Raw genomic sequence first — 19,124 nt, 5'->3', positions numbered from 1 at the left:
TTTTTTAATTAATATCGTTTATTTTATATGCTTTTTGAGGTTGACAAGGTGCTATACTTATGGATTTGTTCTGGTTTTCAAGGCAGGAAAGTGATGAAATTTTGGTGGGAGGGATAGATGAGCTTGCAGGTGGAAGTTTTTAGATTCAATAATGAATCCTATTCCATCCAATTATTTTATTTCATTTAAATCAGATAGAAACTTTGCTTGACCCTTGTTCTAGAAAGTGTGTAGGATTAGACTTTTGACCAATCTTAAACACCCGTTACACCTAACTCTTATGTGTAAATACTTCTTCATACATGTTCCTAAAGAGGGATTAAGGTTGTGTTTGACATTGGCTGAAAATGCTAGCTTTTTATACTATTTAGCTTATTTTTACTACTATTCATGGGTTTCATTATACTTTTTGGTACCATTAATATATTTCACTGTACTGTTTCAATTAGTTTTTAGCTTTATTTATTGTAATTTCAATAAAAATTTTCAATTTCAACTATATATATATTTTAATTAATATTGTTTGTTTTATATGCTTTTTGAGGTTGACAAGGTGCTATACTTATGGATTTGTTCTGGTTTTCAAGGCAGGAAAGTGATGAAATTTTGGTGGGACGGATCGATGAGCTTGCAGGTGGAAGTTTTTAGAAACTTTGCTTGACCCTCGTTCTAGAAAGTGTGTAGGATTAGACTTTTGACCAATCTTAAAACCCGTTACACCCAACTCTTATGTGTAAGTGTAAATACTTCTTCATACATGTTCCTAAAGAGGGATTAAGGTTGTGTTTGACATTGGCTGAAAATGCTAGCTTTTTATACTATTTAGCTTATTTTTACTATTATTCATGGGTCTCATTATACTTTTTGATACCATTCATATATTTCACTGTACTGTTTCAATTAGTTTCAAAAAATTTTCAATTTCAACTATATATTTTTTTTAATTAATATCGTTTATTTTATATGCTTTTTGAGGTTGACAAGGTGCTATACTTATGGATTTGTTCTGGTTTTCAAGGCAGGAAAGTGATGAAATTTTGGTGGGAGGGATAGATGAGCTTGCAGGTGGAAGTTTTTAGATTCAATAATGAATGCTATTCCATCCAGTTATTTTATTTCATTTAAATCAGATAGAAACTTTGCTTGACCCTCGTTCTAGAAAGTGTGTAGGATTAGACTTTTGACCAATCTTAAAACCCGTTACACCCAACTCTTATGTGTAAGTGTAAATACTTCTTCATACATGTTCCTAAAGAGGGATTAAGGTTGCGTTTTACATTGGCTGAAAATGCTAGCTTTTTATACTATTTAGCTTATTTTTACTACTATTCATGGGTCTCATTATACTTTTTGATACCATTCATATATTTCACTGTACTGTTTCAATTAGTTTCAAAAAATTTTCAATTTCAACTATATATTTTTTTTAATTAATATTGTTTATTTTATATGCTTTTTGAGGTTGACAAGGTGCTATACTTATGGATTTGTTCTGGTTTTCAAGGCAGGAAAGTGATGAAATTTTGGTGGGAGGGATAGATGAGCTTACAGGTGGAAGTTTTTAGATTCAACAATGAATCCTATTCCATCCAATTATTTTATTTCATTTAAATCAGATAGAAACTTTGCTTGACCCTTGTTCTAGAAAGTGTGTAGGATTAGACTTTTGACCAATCTTAAACACCCGTTACACCTAACTCTTATGTGTAAATACTTCTTCATACATGTTCCTAAAGAGGGATTAAGGTTGTGTTTGACATTGGCTGAAAATGCTAGCTTTTTATACTATTTAGCTTATTTTTACTACTATTCATGGGTTTTATTATACTTTTTGGTACCATTAATATATTTCACTGTACTGTTTCAATTAGTTTTTAGCTTTATTTATTGTAATTTCAGTAAAAAATTTTCAATTTCAACTATATATATATTTTAATTAATATTGTTTGTTTTATATGCTTTTTGAGGTTGACAAGGTGCTATACTTATGGATTTGTTCTGGTTTTCAAGGCAGGAAAGTGATGAAATTTTGGTGGGAGGGATCGATGAGCTTGCAGGTGGAAGTTTTTAGATTCAATAATGAATCCTATTCCATCCAATTATTTTATTTCATTTAAATCAGATAGAAACTTTGCTTGACCCTTGTTCTAGAAAGTGTGTAGGATTAGACTTTTGACCAATCTTAAACACCCGTTACACCTAACTCTTATGTGTAAATACTTCTTCATACATGTTCCTAAAGAGGGATTAAGGTTGTGTTTGACATTGGCTGAAAATGCTAGCTTTTTACACTATTTAGCTTATTTTTACTACTATTCATGGGTTTCATTATACTTTTTGGTACCATTAATATATTTCACTGTACTGTTTCAATTAGTTTTTAGCTTTATTTATTGTAATTTCAATAAAAATTTTCAATTTCAACTATATATATATTTTAATTAATATTGTTTGTTTTATATGCTTTTTGAGGTTGACAAGGTGCTATACTTATGGATTTGTTCTGGTTTTCAAGGCAGGAAAGTGATGAAATTTTGGTGGGACGGATCGATGAGCTTGCAGGTGGAAGTTTTTAGAAACTTTGCTTGACCCTCATTCTAGAAAGTGTGTAGGATTAGACTTTTGACCAATCTTAAAACCCGTTACACCCAACTCTTATGTGTAAGTGTAAATACTTCTTCATACATGTTCCTAAAGAGGGATTAAGGTTGTGTTTGACATTGGCTGAAAATGCTAGCTTTTTATACTATTTAGCTTATTTTTACTACTATTCATGGGTTTTATTATACTTTTTGGTACCATTAATATATTTCACTGTACTGTTTCAATTAGTTTTTAGCTTTATTTATTGTAATTTCAGTAAAAAATTTTCAATTTCAACTATATATATATTTTAATTAATATTGTTTGTTTTATATGCTTTTTGAGGTTGACAAGGTGCTATACTTATGGATTTGTTCTGGTTTTCAAGGCAGGAAAGTGATGAAATTTTGGTGGGAGGGATCGATGAGCTTGCAGGTGGAAGTTTTTAGATTCAATAATGAATCCTATTCCATCCAATTATTTTATTTCATTTAAATCAGATAGAAACTTTGCTTGACCCTTGTTCTAGAAAGTGTGTAGGATTAGACTTTTGACCAATCTTAAACACCCGTTACACCTAACTCTTATGTGTAAATACTTCTTCATACATGTTCCTAAAGAGGGATTAAGGTTGTGTTTGACATTGGCTGAAAATGCTAGCTTTTTATACTATTTAGCTTATTTTTACTACTATTCATGGGTTTCATTATACTTTTTGGTACCATTAATATATTTCACTGTACTGTTTCAATTAGTTTTTAGCTTTATTTATTGTAATTTCAATAAAAATTTTCAATTTCAACTATATATATATTTTAATTAATATTGTTTGTTTTATATGCTTTTTGAGGTTGACAAGGTGCTATACTTATGGATTTGTTCTGGTTTTCAAGGCAGGAAAGTGATGAAATTTTGGTGGGACGGATCGATGAGCTTGCAGGTGGAAGTTTTTAGAAACTTTGCTTGACCCTCATTCTAGAAAGTGTGTAGGATTAGACTTTTGACCAATCTTAAAACCCGTTACACCCAACTCTTATGTGTAAGTGTAAATACTTCTTCATACATGTTCCTAAAGAGGGATTAAGGTTGTGTTTGACATTGGCTGAAAATGCTAGCTTTTTATACTATTTAGCTTATTTTTACTACTATTCATGGGTTTCATTATACTTTTTGATACCATTCATATATTTCACTGTACTGTTTCAATTAGTTTCAAAAAATTTTCAATTTCAACTATATATTTTTTTTAATTAATATTGTTTATTTTATATGCTTTTTGAGGTTGACAAGGTGCTATACTTATGGATTTGTTCTGGTTTTCAAGGCAGGAAAGTGATGAAATTTTGGTGGGAGGGATAGATGAGCTTGCAGGTGGAAGTTTTTAGATTCAATAATGAATGCTATTCCATCCAGTTATTTTATTTCATTTAAATCAGATAGAAACTTTGCTTGACCCTCGTTCTAGAAAGTGTGTAGGATTAGACTTTTGACCAATCTTAAAACCCGTTACACCCAACTCTTATGTGTAAGTGTAAATACTTCTTCATACATGTTCCTAAAGAGGGATTAAGGTTGCGTTTTACATTGGCTGAAAATGCTAGCCTTTTATACTATTTAGCTTATTTTTACTACTATTCATGGGTCTCATTATACTTTTTGATACCATTCATATATTTCACTGTACTGTTTCAATTAGTTTCAAAAAATTTTCAATTTCAACTATATATTTTTTTTAATTAATATTGTTTATTTTATATGCTTTTTGAGGTTGACAAGGTGCTATACTTATGGATTTGTTCTGGTTTTCAAGGCAGGAAAGTGATGAAATTTTGGTGGGAGGGATAGATGAGCTTGCAGGTGGAAGTTTTTAGATTCAACAATGAATCCTATTCCATCCAATTATTTTATTTCATTTAAATCAGATAGAAACTTTGCTTGACCCTTGTTCTAGAAAGTGTGTAGGATTGGACTTTTGACCAATCTTAAACACCCGTTACACCTAACTCTTATGTGTAAATACTTCTTCATACATGTTCCTAAAGAGGGATTAAGGTTGTGTTTGACATTTGGCTGAAAATGCTAGCTTTTTATATTATTTAGCTTATTTTTACTACTATTCATGGGTTTTATTATACTTTTTGGTACCATTAATATATTTCACTGTACTGTTTCAATTAGTTTTTAGCTTTATTTATTGTAATTTCAGTAAAAAATTTTCAATTTCAACTATATATATATTTTAATTAATATTGTTTGTTTTATATGCTTTTTGAGGTTGACAAGGTGCTATACTTATGGATTTGTTCTGGTTTTCAAGGCAGGAAAGTGATGAAATTTTGGTGGGAGGGATCGATGAGCTTGCAGGTGGAAGTTTTTAGATTCAATAATGAATCCTATTCCATCCAATTATTTTATTTCATTTAAATCAGATAGAAACTTTGCTTGACCCTCGTTCTAGAAAGTGTGTAGGATTAGACTTTTGACCAATCTTAAACACCCGTTACACCTAACTCTTAGTTTATATATAAATACTTCTTCATACGTGTTCCTAAAGAGAGACTAAGTTTGTGTTTAACATTAGCTGAAAAAGCTAACTTTTTTTACCATTTAGTTTATTTTTATGAGCCTCATTGTACTTTTTGATACCATTTATGTGTTATTACAAAAAAGCTTTTCCTTTAAGCCACGTTTCCCGTCCGGTTTCTTCTTTTTTCTTATATATAAATACTTCTTCATACGTGTTCCTAAAGAGAGACTAAGTTTGTGTTTAACATTAGCTGAAAAAGCTAACTTTTTTTACCATTTAGTTTATTTTTATGAGCCTCATTGTACTTTCTTATATATAAATACTTTTTCATACGTGTTCCTAAAGAGACTAAGTTTGTGTTTAACATTAGCTGAAAAAGCTAACTTTTTTTACCATTTAGTTTATTTTTATGAGCCTCATTGTACTTTCTTATATATAAATATTTCTTCATACGTGTTCCTAAAGGGAGACTAAGTTTGTGTTTAACATTAGCTGAAAAAGCTAACTTTTTTTACCATTTAGTTTATTTTTATGAGTCTCATTGTACTTTTTAATACCATTTATGTGTTATTACAAAAAAGCTTTTCCTTTAAGCCACGTTTCCGTCCGGTTTCTTCTTTTTCTTTTTCTTTTTCTTTTTTAGTATAGCTTGAAGGATGCTTCAAATATGCTTTACAAGTCTAGAGCTTAGACATTCAGTATAAAAAAAAAAAAAAAAAAAATCCCCCAACGAAAGTTACGAAACACAAAAAAAAACCCTAACTCCACAAAGACCACTCTTACCGATCTCAAGCTACCTCTCGATCCAACACACTCCCCTCACCGATCTCAATCTATCTCACTCCCACCCTATCCGAATCCCCTTCCTCCCTCCGCTCTTCCTCCTCTCCATTCCCTTCTCATCGATCGGTAGCACACACACACTTTCTCTCGAACTCTCAATCTCACTCAAGGCACTCTCGCAAGGCCGACTAACAGTAAGTTTTTTTAAATTTTTTGTTTTGATTTCTGTTTTAGGGTTCCTATTTTTGGTTTAGGGTTTCGATTTTAGGTTTAGGGTTTCGGCCGTCGATCTAGGGTTTTGATTTTGGGTTTAAATGTTCAATTTAAATATTTGGTTTTAGATTTGGATTCAAAAAGTACGGCTAAGGAAATCAGGTTTTAATTTGTGACTTTCTTATCAATTCCTTTTTCAATTTTTTAACACGGGTTGCGATCCACAGATAGAGAAGGCCAAGTAATAAACCTTGCGATACATAGATGAGAAGGAGACAACATTGAGAGAACTACCACCGGTAAGTTTTTCTATATGCTATTCAATTTGGTTGGATTGATTTTTATTTAGGTATTTTGGTAACATTAGGTTTTGATTTGATTTTTTGAAATTTGGAAATGGCGAAGGAGAGAGTTCTCCGTTCCCATTTATTTTTTCAATTTCTTGAGTTTTGTTTTGTCGATTACTGTTTTTTTGGTTAGAATTTTGTTCCTGTTTGGCAGTTTTTTTTTTCTTCGTTTGCCACTGAAATTAATTTCTGGATTGTTTTTTTCTTTTTCTTTTTCTTTTTCTTCTTCTTCTTCTGTTTCTTCCTCCAGTTGCAGAATACCGTTTCCCTGTGCCAGATAATGACATTGGGACTTCTGCAATAAGAGAATTAAAAGGTACAGTTAGATTTTAATTTCTTTGGTTCTTGCTAGAATTAAGATCCTTAATTCTTGCAAATATTGAAGTGTGCTGTTTACATTTGAATTCACATGACTCAAATAAGAGCTCTTACGTACCAAAAAAACAATTCAATGAATTAAGGGTCTGATATGAAGATTGAAGACTACTTATACATCCTTTTATGTATAATTTTTATATACATACAAACAAACTACTAGCACCTCAAGTGATCTTTACGTATAATTTATTCTCCTCAATAAAAAATTATTTATAAACAAAATAAAATTTGAGGAAAATTATTATTTAATTATTAGCTTTCATTTACCAGTACAATTTTGACTTTGAATAAAATAAATAAGTTAACACAGCTTTCCTAAGTTTAATATTTGTATCCACTCTACTTCCCATTTAAAATGCTAAAAATCTCATTCTCAAAAAAAAAAGGTTTAAAAATCTCACATGTTAAAATCTCACTTATTAAAAGAGAGTTTGGGTCCACACGTAAGGGAGAGTTAATTAATAGTTTAATGATTAAATACATCTTCCAAAAAATTTATACTTTTGGAGAATTGGTAATTTACCAAGCCCACCAAGACTCCACCTCCACATCCACCACAACACCACCACACTCTTCAATAGCCACAATAATGTCTAATGAATGGGCCTAGATTGTCACCTCCAAATGGAAAACTCTAGTCACACACCCAAACTCACACCCAGATCCACAACAAGCTTACATTTCAATTTGTGATTGGTGCACCAAATTCATTTTTTCACCAAGTACCATTGGTGGTCTCTTGTGTAAGTGTTGTAATCCAATCACACGTTGACACCTAAGCATGTTATAAAATTTTATGTAAACTTGGGTGTGTTTGTAGGCGGACTGCTCCCAAATCATAAATCCAAACCCAAACACACTAGTCTGTGCCGTCCATATACAAAAATTTCGAGTGCAAATTAATGAGATAGGTGCAATTGCATATTTAGCTACACTATGTTCCATATACATATTTGTCACATAATGATGAATTTTTGTTTCATTTTGCCCAGAATGGCTGAATTTTTTTTTTTTTCTAATTAGTAAGTTGGTATGTTCTATTCCAATATGTTCTAAATTCCGGCCCATTCTGATCATATCACCAATTTAAGTAAATTCCACTCAATTTCGCCTGATATGGTGATTTCAGCCGATATGTAAACGAATCATAATTTTTTTCCTAAACCTTATTTATTTATTACTTTACTTACATATGATATTTTATTATTATTTTCCATTAACAATGTGTTTTTCTTGTTTAATTTACTCACTATAACATAGTTTTTTTTATTCATGATTAAGAATATATATATTTTTTTCATTTACTTAGATATGACATTTATTTTTTGTAATGATGATATTAAGAATGTACATTACTTTATTTTGAATTAATAATTTGATATGGTATAGTATTATATAATGTGGACTTATATATGTAACTTTAACAATAACCTCAAAACATTATGCTGAAATAGGTTGATACCAAAATGTTCGATACCAATTGACAAATTGTAATGGTATCCAAATTAGTATTCAAAACATTGGTTTGTCATATACCACCATGTGACAGTGATATAACAATGTACCTCTCATGCAGCATGCGCTCAAAAATCATGCGGGTATGTGCTGCGCTAGGGATCGAAACGTCCACACACCATACTAATAGGAAAATGTTCTTGTCATTGGTGTACAATTAATGCACACGTCTCTTCGTGATTCAAGTTCCTTGAATTATTTTCACATGCTCTCATCCTCGATACAATGAATAAGTCTTGGAAAATGCAAGTAGAAGTTTTGCATTAATTACAAAATGACTTTCTAAGTTCCTAGGCTGCTATATATATATAAAAAGCCTTCTGTTATTGTACTTTTAAAGAGCAGAGAAATAGATTAACAAAAACAGGAACATTTGGGACATAAAGGGTTGCATCCAAATCACACAGAACCGTGAAAAAAAAAACACTAGCATATGTAATGTCAGACCCAGAAAATAATGCGGCTACAATAGCCAAGTGTGCTGTCGCAGTGCTTGGCGTAGCAATTACCATATTTGGTCTCCTATCTTGTTCATCAGGATCTAAAAACAGGAAGACAATGAAAGCACCGGCTAGAAATCATCGCATATTCAGAGATGTTTTTGAGAGAGACCCGGCAGCCTACTTTCGCAACCTGCGCAAGTAGTAGTAATATAACTTTTTCAGTTTTCTATATGTAATAAAGTTATCAATAATGCTGAGTGTCATTGCTGTTTCCTTTGGCTTGTTAATAGCTCTGGGGCTTATTGAATAAATATTTTGGAACTTATCATCTTTGAATGGAGTATTAAATTCCAGTGTTATCTTCTCTGGCTATTTTTGCCTTTCTCTTTTACGTATTTTTTTTTTTTTGATAGTAAATTTATGGATAAAATTTAGGTACAGTACCTTAAGTGTTGTTTTTTAGGTTCTTCTCTTAAAATTCAGTCATGTGGTTACTTAATTAAAAAAAACACTACCATTCCATGAGAAAAAATACACATGACAGAATCTTAAAAAGAGAATTTAAGGAACAACATCTAGGTACTGTAACTTAAGTCTTGCCCTAAATTTATAGTGTTGATTAATGCCTGCTTGCAAAACTGAAATCCAAGTTTAGCTTCAGCATCCATGAAAATAAAATGATTCCCCATGGTGGAATCTGATGGCCCATACCCTAATATGGATATGTGAACACATACTGACAACTTAAATCATTGAATTGAAAGGGAGAGGAAAAAAATACAGTATCGAATTTGATTGGCTTTGCACGTCCATGACCATGAGTATAATATTGTCTTATTGATTATCTTTTGCGGTGTTCTTTGGCAATGAAATCATATATGGTGACACTGATTCAGATGCTGGGTTGCCGACAAAAGGAATTATCATCATAATTAACATTTAAGACTTTCAACATTGAAGATAGCACTATTTTAAGATAAAATAGTTATTAACATCCGATTTGAACTATTTAGGTCCTTACTCCTTACTCCTTACTGCTTAGATGAGGCTGAACAATACTTCAAATAAACAAGAAAATGATTTTGAAGCCCTTATCAATAAACCATTACACATTTTGTATTTTCTCTTTTTAATCAAAATTTCAAAAACCCACTTTTACAATTAAACGTACCATGCATACTGACAGCTAATTAGTCGGCTGACACTTGAAACTTGAGAGACCAATAGTGGTATATATTGCTTCTTCTATAGCATTGCAAAAGTCTCATTCTCAACGATGGTATTGCTGGATCCTTAATTTACTTCATAACGTCATATTTAAGTTTAATTTATCCAAGCAAGGGTACATAAAAGATTCATATTTCTAATGGCAAAAAATGCTCAGTTCCAACCGGTTATTCTAAGTGTGCGTTTGGATACCGCTTATTTTGTTGAAAATTAAAAACTTATTGTAGGAACTGTAACAAAATATTTTTTATTACTCAAATTTACTGTTCACCGACAATTTGCACTTGGCTGGTCCATGGCACCAAAAAACGTAACTTAGGAAAATGCAAACATAATAAGCCTTACACAAACGCACCCTAAGTGTGAGTTTGGATGTTGCTGAAATGATTTTCTTACTGCATTTGGCATTTTTCTGTGTTCACGAGACCCACAATATGAAATTCAACAAATTTTAAGTTAAAATTGGGTCCTATAATACTATTCACACATTTAAAAATTATTTTATTACAGTATTTTCAATTTTGAATTTTTAATAATAAATAATATTCAAACAGAACCTAAATAACATTATACCCACAACAATGTTTTAACACGTGGTTAAGAGCTTGGGGAAAGTAAATTACTTCTCCCCGAATTTCGGATTCAGCATTTGACAAGGACTGGCTTTTGCTTCTGCAGCACGAGGTAAATTTTCCTTTCGTGCACGTATATTTAAATTTTTTTTTGGCTCCGCTATTGCCCAAGAAAGAAACTTATTTCAAGATTCAATTATTTCTGCCACTGCTGCAGGTTCCACTTTAGCTTGGTTTTTTTGGTTATAGAATCACTACTTTATGGGTCACATTCATTGGTTTTTGCTCAATTTTTTTATTTATTGCCGGTCTCACCCCCACCTTTTTTATTGCTACAATAATTTTAACCCAAAAAAAAAAAAAAAAACAATCAACTTATTTTATTTAGATTCTTAAAAAAATAAAAATAAACTTATTTTATTTACACTATGTTTGGTTGGGATGAATTTAGGGAGGATGGAAAACATAAGGAGGAAAATAGGGTGGAAAATAGTGTTTTCCATTGTTTGGCAAAAGAAGGAAAATAGGGAAGAAGGAAAACCCAGGAGAAAATTTTCTCTCCCAGGCCCACAAATTTCATCCTCTTAAATCGGGGGGAAAAGCCTGGAGAGAAAAGTGCTCTCATAGCACTTTTACAATAATACTCCGTTCTGGAATCAAGTAAAAAAAAAAAAAAAAAAGAGAGGGAGAGAGCGTTGGAGAAAAAAAAAAAAAAAGAAGAGAGAATGAGAGTGCAGGAGTCAAGTAAAAAAAAAAAAACAAAAGAGAGAGAGAGAGAGCGTTGGAGAAAAAAAAGCAGAGAATGAGAGCGTTGGAGTCAAGTAAAAAAAAAAAAAAAAAAAAAAAACAAAAAAACAAAGGGAGAGCGCGGGAGAAAAAAAAAAAAAAAACAGAGAATGAGAGTTGCACCTGGAACGTACTTGAAGAAAAAGAAAAGAATGAGGAAGAAAAAGAAAAGAATGAAGGGGGATAGAGATAAGGACAATGTGTGTGGAGGAGAAAAAGAAGAAAAAAAGAAAAGAAAAACGTATGGATGAAATGAAGGCTGAGAAAGAAGAAATAACATAGTGAATAAAAAATCCTAATTGAGAAATATTACCACAATATTTTTATAATAAATTTTAAGTAATAGATTGTTATTAATTAATATTGGTGAGTAAAAAAATAATTTCAGTGGTGGGTTCAAATTAGAACTAGTAACAACTTTCCACATAAATTTTGTTGTGAAAGTATTGCGAAAAATGTTGTGGACGTAACACTTCTCATTGAAAAATATAATTGTTGGTAAATTTTATATTATTTAATGAGTACAAATAAATTTATTTCTTACCTATTATGTAATAAGGGTATAATAATCAATTTATATAAACTACATTTTCTATCCTCTCACTTTTCTTTTCAACAAAACAAAAGAATTTTCCACCCTTTCACTTTTCCACCCCTCCAACCAAACACACACGAGGAAAAACTAAATATTTTCTATCTTTCCACTTTTCTATTCTCCCACTAATTTTCCATCCTCCTACTTTTCCACTTCTTCAACCAACCAGATCCTTAGCTTATAATTTTTATCTACAATTTTTTCTGTAAAATATTTAATATATAAATTGTTCTCAAATGAACACTTAAGGGTCGTTTAGGAATCACTTATTTTTATAAAACTGAAAACTTTTTGCTTAAAATATATAGAAAAAAGAAGAAGCTAAAAGCTGATTTTTGGAACAATGAGACCCACCTTAGGAGCAAAAATAAGCTAAAAAGTAAAATAAACTAAATTTTTCTCAAATCCCAAACACAACCTTAATCTAATTTTTTTCAAGATCAAGAAAGGGTCATAGTGAATTGGAATTAACCACACATAAGACAATGGTGCATATATTTCATGTAATAATTTAAGGTAGTTGAAGTCACCTGTTAGGAACCTCAATTGCATTGTATCATTTATACATACCTCAGTTGCATTGTATCATTTACACATGTACTGTGACTATTGTAGTAGGTAGTTTAGTTACCATTGGATTAAATGGTTGATTAGGAGTTAGTTAGGCAAGTGGTTACTTAGCTAACTAATGACTAATGTTCTGTTAGTTGTTAAGCAAGGACTACCTATAGGTTTAAAGGGATAAGAATTGAATGTATAATTCATTGATGAATAATATTGTTAGACAATCTTTTCTCTCTCTCTCTCTCTCTCTCTCTCTCTCTCTCTCTCTCTCTCTCTCTCTCTCTCTCTCTCTCTCTCTCTCTCTCTCTCTTTGTGTGGAGGCCTAGGTCCCCTTGAAGTGACCTACACAATTCTCTCTTCCTCAATTCCATAATCAGATTCTTAACATTTGGTATTAGAGTTAACCACCAATCCGATTAATTGGGGCGTGGCTCATTGAGTATAGGATCAAAAGAGTTGTGGCTTTGTGGTTGGATCCCAAAAGGAGCAACCTATAGGCTAGATTAAAATTACTGATAGGTGAGTGGAGCCACAAAAAGAAAAGGACTACCATCGAGTCAATGTCAATAGAATGAGCATTCGTGGACGTTAGCTGCAGAGCATGGTGGTATGTTATGATCTTAGTATCTCACATTGATTAAGTGTAAACTTAATCATGTGTCTATAAGCTCTTAGGCATCCTCCCTTTAGATGCCGATTTTTAAGGGTGAGTTCTACCCATGGGTTCCTAACATCACCCATAACTTCAATGTTCCTACTAATTTTATTAATTCAATCTTCATTTGCTTTTCTTTAAAGGTAATATTTGTTGCAAACAAACTGTTACTCACAGTTTTACACATATCCTATTTTTGAACTAAAACTGTGATTTCATTTATTTTTCTTTTTTCTTCCAAGCTATCAAATCCTAAGCTAACTACCAACTCAAAGAAAAAGGCTACAAATCCAAAGATGTTCCGTGCACTACGTGTGGTATGTAAAAAACTTGACCTTAACCTATACTGATAATTAAGGGATAAACACTATAAAATAAATTAGGATCAACTAAGAAATTCTTGACCTCAACAGATTTCTTTGATGATTTTATTCAAATAAACTACTGCTCCTTTTATACAAGATAACCCCTGCATTTTAGGAACAACATATCCTAATAAAACTCAAAGACTAGCTCCACTAGCCGTTACAACCCAAACACTTGATTGACAAATTCCCTTATCCTACTAAATGCAAATACAAATGCAATAAATCCGAATATTATGCAACAACTTTTGGATACTAAAATTAATTAAACATCCAAATTATTTGCAGCAAGCATAACATTAAGATAGTGCACATTTTATTGCCAATTCTAGCCAGTCTTCACAATGAGTGTAGCAGCACTTGAATTCCATGTTGTGGGCGAAGGGTAAAATTCTGAATTGGTGAGTGGACATAGGTTGGGGATAGGGTGACGGCAAAGCGCTGTAGAATCATTGAAAGAACAATCTTTGCTTCATTGGTGGCAAAGTTCATGCCCACACAAATCCGAGGTCCCATTCCAAATGGAAAAAAAGCAGCTATGTTGTTGTTAGTAGCCTTGGCAACACCTTCTGAGAATCTCTCTGGTTTGAAAAGATGCACGTCCTCTCCCCATATTTGAGGGTCATGATGAATTGCAAGAGGTGCAATGTACACCAATAGATTAGCAGGAAGAATGAGCTTCCCCAGTCTAGATTCCCTTTCAACTTTTCTCATTATTGAAAGTGCAGGAGTATATAACCTCAAACTCTCATTGATGATCATGCTCATCTGCATATGAAAGAATATCGGAAAAATTAGAATTTAAGATTTGCAGTGTTAAAAATCTTATTAGTGTCTCCCTGTCTCTCTAGAAAGTTTTCTCTCCTATCATTGCCCACACTTAGTAAAAACACCATCTAGATTTCTATATTTTTCTACAAGCTGTTCTGAGCTAAAAAAATCACCACCATTGATTTTTTTGAAGTTTGGATAAGAAAAAATTTACTAAAAATAAAAGAGGAATTTAGAAGCTTTGAAATTGCTGGCTTTACCGACTTGAAGCAAGAATTAAAAGGGGGAGATGGTGCCTATGTGTGTGAAGCAAGTGAATGAGTGATAATAGTGTGAGTGTATAGGTGTCCAGAGACTGAGGTCTGTGTGCAAGTGTTTCAATGAGTGAGTGAGTGATCTATATTTAAGTGTGTTCAGGGTGTTAAAGTGATATAGAACAAGTAATTGATATGATTTTCAGAAGTTCTTACAGTCTTGAGTTTTGGGATGCCATCAGGATTTGGATTTTGTTGGCCAAAAATTTCGAGCACTTCCTTTCTTGCTTTCTCTTGCCAATCAGGGTGGATTGCTAGGAGAAATAAAGTCCATGCAAGCAAAGTAGTAGTGGTTTCTTGTCCAGCAATGTAAAATGTCTTACACTCATCCACCATATCTTGTACTGAAATCTTTCGGCTAGGATTGGCATCATGATGAGCCTTTAAAAGTATTTCAAGAAAATCTTCCTCAGTACTGCTGCCAACCTCTCTAGTTGTTACCTTCATTTCTCTTTTCTTAATCATCTCAAATATAGACTGGCGTATACCTTCTTCAAGCTCCTCCGATTCAATTTCATCATTTGTTTTATAAATTTTACTGTAAAAATAGACAAATGTTTAATGTTTAACTAAAAGGACTTTATCTGATGCTAGGAAACCCAAGTTTACAAGGACTCTACCTGATGCCGGGAAACCTGTGTAAATAACCATTGTCGGCTGTTATCGTGGCCAGTTTCCTCAACATCTGAAAAATGTTTTTCCCTTCTACGTAACTACTCCCAAAAGCAGTCTTGGAAATTACTTCTGATGTAAATACTCTAAATTCTTCGAATATCTCGATCTCTTTGCCTTCTTGATGTTTCCACCGTTCTAGCATTTCCTCCACACTTCTGATCACTGTTGGAATCATATTCTGCATTCAAAAGTGAACCTCTTCTTACAATTCAAACTAAGTTATTAATAATTTAATAAGCTAGTTTGTTATTGAGTTTAGTTACATTTGAAAATAATACCTATTTATAGGAACAAGAGAATGTTCAAAACTGTACAAATTACCATGAAATTAAACTTCTAAGCCATAGAATAAAACTTTGGGAAAGAGTGATTGAACATCGGTTAAGACATGAAACAACAATATCAGAGAATCAATTTGGTTTCATGTTAAGACGATCTACCATGGAAGCTATAGACATCTAATGGAAAAATATAAAGAGGCTTGTAAAGATCTTCATATGGTTTTCATTGAGTTTATAAGCTTAACCATATGGTTATAAACTCTTGGGCATCTTCCTTTTGTAAGCCGATTTTTAAGGTGAGCTCTACCCATGGCTTCCTAACATTTGGTATCAGAGTTAATCACCATGTTGAGTAATCAGATGTAGCTCATTGAATATGTGATCAAATGAGTTGTGGTTTTGTGGAAGGGTGGTCTTGAAGGGGGTGACCTAAAGGCTAGATTAAAATGGCTTACTAGTGGAGTCGGCCAAAAAAAAAAAAAAATTACCATCATCGGGTCAATGTCAATAGAGTAGGTCGTTGTGGACATCAGCTGTGGAGCGTGGTGATATGTTATGATTCTAGTATCCCACATGGATTAAGTGTAAGTTTAACCATGTGTTTATAAGCTCTAAGACACCCCCTTTTAAGTCGGTTTTCAATGGTGAGTTTTACCCATGTGTTCATAACATTTTTATAATGGGTTTTGGTGAAATTTTAAATTTGGATAACTGCTTTTTATTTTTTGGATAATTACTTGGTAATGGGTTAAGTTAAACCTCTATGTCTCTATTTACTACGATTATTTATTTTAATTTTTCCTAGATGTCTAATGAGAGAGATTATCAAAAAAAAAAATGTGAGAGAGAGTGAGAGAAAAAAAAAAAGCTATTGTATTTATTTTTTGTCATACGTGGAGGAGGCAGAAACTGGTTAGGAGAAATGGCTTTTTTTTTTTTTTTTTTTTTTAATAAATTTAGCTAACAGTAAAAAAAAAAAAAATGTGAAAGAGGTAGTGAAAAAAAAAAAAAAAGGGCTAAAAAGAATAGAAGGCAGAAAGGTGGTTAGGAAAAACTTTTTTAAAATTTAGCTAAAATTTAGGAGTTTTTAAATTAGTAATGTTACATATCTAACCCTACTATTTAAATCATTTAAGTAGATAAATTTGAGAGTACTTTAAGCATAAAAAATTAAGAGTCCGATGGGAGTCCAAATTGAGGAAGCTCGTTCAATAATAGTACATAATAAAAAGAGTTCTATTTTATTTTTTTAAAGAAAAAAAAAATAGGGTTGTTTTGAAGACATGTGTTGGTGAAAGAGTCATTTTATTTTGTAGGCAATGTTATATGTGAAGTTATAAATGTATTTTTATCCAGCTGTCCTTTAGTTTTGTTTTTATTTAAATCTAAGGGTGTATAAGTATTTTTGAATCAACGAAATGTCTATCTCAAATAAAAAAAACTCCTTAAATAATAGAATAGATGAATAACAGAAAATATGATTTTAAATAAGATAGAATAAAAGAAAAGAAAATCGGTTTAGAATTTGTAGCAGACTCAAAATTTTAGGACTAGGGCTTTATTTATTGTTGTTATTATTGCTGTAAACTTAAATATAAAAAATTAAACATGTTTTTCAAAGCCAATAAGAGATTACTTTCAGGCTCTCGGCATGGAAGGCATGAGTGGCCAATTTCTTCATCTTTGTCCATTTTTCACCTTCAGATACTGAAAGCCCATCTCCAAAGAGCCTCTTCATATAGCCCTTAGCCTCTTCCTTCGGATAAGCACTGCCTCTATTATTCAGTACCTCTTTGATAAGCTGTGGTTCTGTAATGACCAGTTGAGGTTGAGTGCCATACCATTGAAGATAAATCTTCCCTGCACCGAAGAGAGAGAGAGAGGGGTGGGGGAATGTAAGAAAAAGAAAAAAATGATCAAGTTTAGTAAAATATACATAGTTGGAGGTTTTTTTCTTTGGTTACCATATTTGTTGACCCATGAGTGAATATGAGGCTGAACTTTGGACATCATGTCATGTGATAAACCCATAGGCCTGTTCTTGGCTTCGCTTTTCATGTTCAAAATATCATTGTTGTTTCCATGGAGGAATCTGTAAGAAGGACCTGTGATTCCCTGTAAACGCATTTGATGTTGTATGCGAATAGGGTTCCACCATAGTTTGTGAACAAACCGGAGTAGAGCCAAGACAAAGTAGAGACAGAGAGAGCTTGAAAGAAAGATTGCAAAGATTCCAATAGTACCCATTTTTTCTATTTCCATGGAACTATTTGGAACTTCACTACAGAAATCAGTATATGATTTTCCTCGATGTATGTTTCAAAGCCGGTGTGATGGAATTTATGGTGGGAGAGAAATGAGAGTATTATAGTTGCAGACGAGATTGAAGTTGTGCTACCAAACACACTGGAGTGAACGTTAGTTGTAACATGGAGGCCCAACTCCACTATAACAAAAAAAAAAAACATCTAATTGAACGAGAGAGAGAAGGAAAGCAAGTGAATTTTTTTGTGGACGGAAGAGATAGAGATGTTACTGTCACATCACATGGTAATTACTGGTAAAAAGAGGGGTACTTCTGAACTTTTATTGTGTGGGTCTCAGCTCCATTTCTGTGTGTTCCCATTTTTTGTGTTTTTGCTGTGTTGTCTGTGTTCTCGAAGTATCCAAAGAAGGTCATGAATTTAGGAATTTGGCTCTAAAAAAACCTATTTTATTGAGTATGCATTTTTCATTTTGCAACTTTTAACAGGAATATTCAAAACGGAGAGAAAATACATTTAGATTCTAAATTTAGATTCTAAATTTAAGTTCATATTTATGTGACTTGCCCCATCTATTTAAAAAAAAAAATATTTGTGTCAAGTGAATTATTGAATGCAAAAATTAAAGAGTTAAAAAGCAATTAGATTCTAAATTGAAGTTCAATTTTGCGTCACATATCCTATTTAACTTTTTAATTTTGTGGCAAGTGAATTATTTGATACAAAAACTAAAAAGTTCAAATTCAATTAGATATATATATATATATATATATATATATATATATATGTATATATGTATATATGTATTAAAAATCTAGGTATAATTTGAACTTATATAAAGTAATTTAAATATTTTTAGAAAGAAAAGGGATTGAAATCTATGCAATTGCATCGTGTAATTAACCCCCTCCCTCCCACAACATGTATTTACTATTTTTACTTTTTTTTTTTTCATTTTTTTATTCAATAGTTGGGATCTAATTTTTTTTTTTTTTTTTGTTTCAATTTTAATTCTCAGTCATTCATATCCATTACATCATTTGCAATAGCAATGTGATCCCAATCCAAAGAAAAGATTGGCTGAGTAAGACCTCTCTAACTTTGACTCTATAGATCTTCTCTTCTCCCTCATTCCATTCTCAACACACAACATGTACAACAAATGACACAACTAGGGGCAGAGCTATGTAATAGGATGGGGGAGCTAGGGGCCCCGAAAAATTTGAATTTTTTTTAAAAAATTATTATTTTAATGTTTTCAAAATT

The 19,124-nt window shown here is 32.0% G+C and overlaps 1 protein-coding gene and 1 long non-coding RNA gene across 2 annotated transcripts; one reads left to right on the top strand and one right to left on the bottom strand.

Moving 5' to 3' along the window:
* Positions 1–5,769: 5,769 nt before the first annotated feature.
* LOC126706959 (uncharacterized) lies at positions 5,770–9,148 on the top strand. The gene is made up of 4 exons (XR_007648772.1): positions 5,770–6,087; positions 6,334–6,405; positions 6,704–6,769; positions 8,408–9,148. It is a non-coding gene; the product is annotated as an uncharacterized LOC126706959 (long non-coding RNA).
* A 4,437-nt stretch (positions 9,149–13,585) lies between these two features.
* On the bottom strand, positions 13,586–17,983 carry LOC126706955 (cytochrome P450 CYP749A22-like). Its single transcript, XM_050406546.1, has 5 exons — positions 17,559–17,983; positions 17,231–17,454; positions 15,259–15,491; positions 14,795–15,176; positions 13,586–14,321 (listed from the first exon to the last, which is right to left on the bottom strand). The coding sequence occupies exons 1-5, from the start codon at positions 17,854–17,856 to the stop codon at positions 13,893–13,895; spliced, it is 1,566 nt and encodes a 521-aa protein (XP_050262503.1). The 5' UTR covers positions 17,857–17,983; the 3' UTR covers positions 13,586–13,892.
* Positions 17,984–19,124: the final 1,141 nt, after the last annotated feature.

Source organism: Quercus robur, chromosome 11 (assembly GCF_932294415.1).
Source record: "Quercus robur chromosome 11, dhQueRobu3.1, whole genome shotgun sequence".
NCBI lineage: Eukaryota > Viridiplantae > Streptophyta > Magnoliopsida > Fagales > Fagaceae > Quercus > Quercus robur.
Note: the sequence above shows the minus strand (reverse complement) of the source record. Positions and strands in the feature narration are given on the sequence as shown.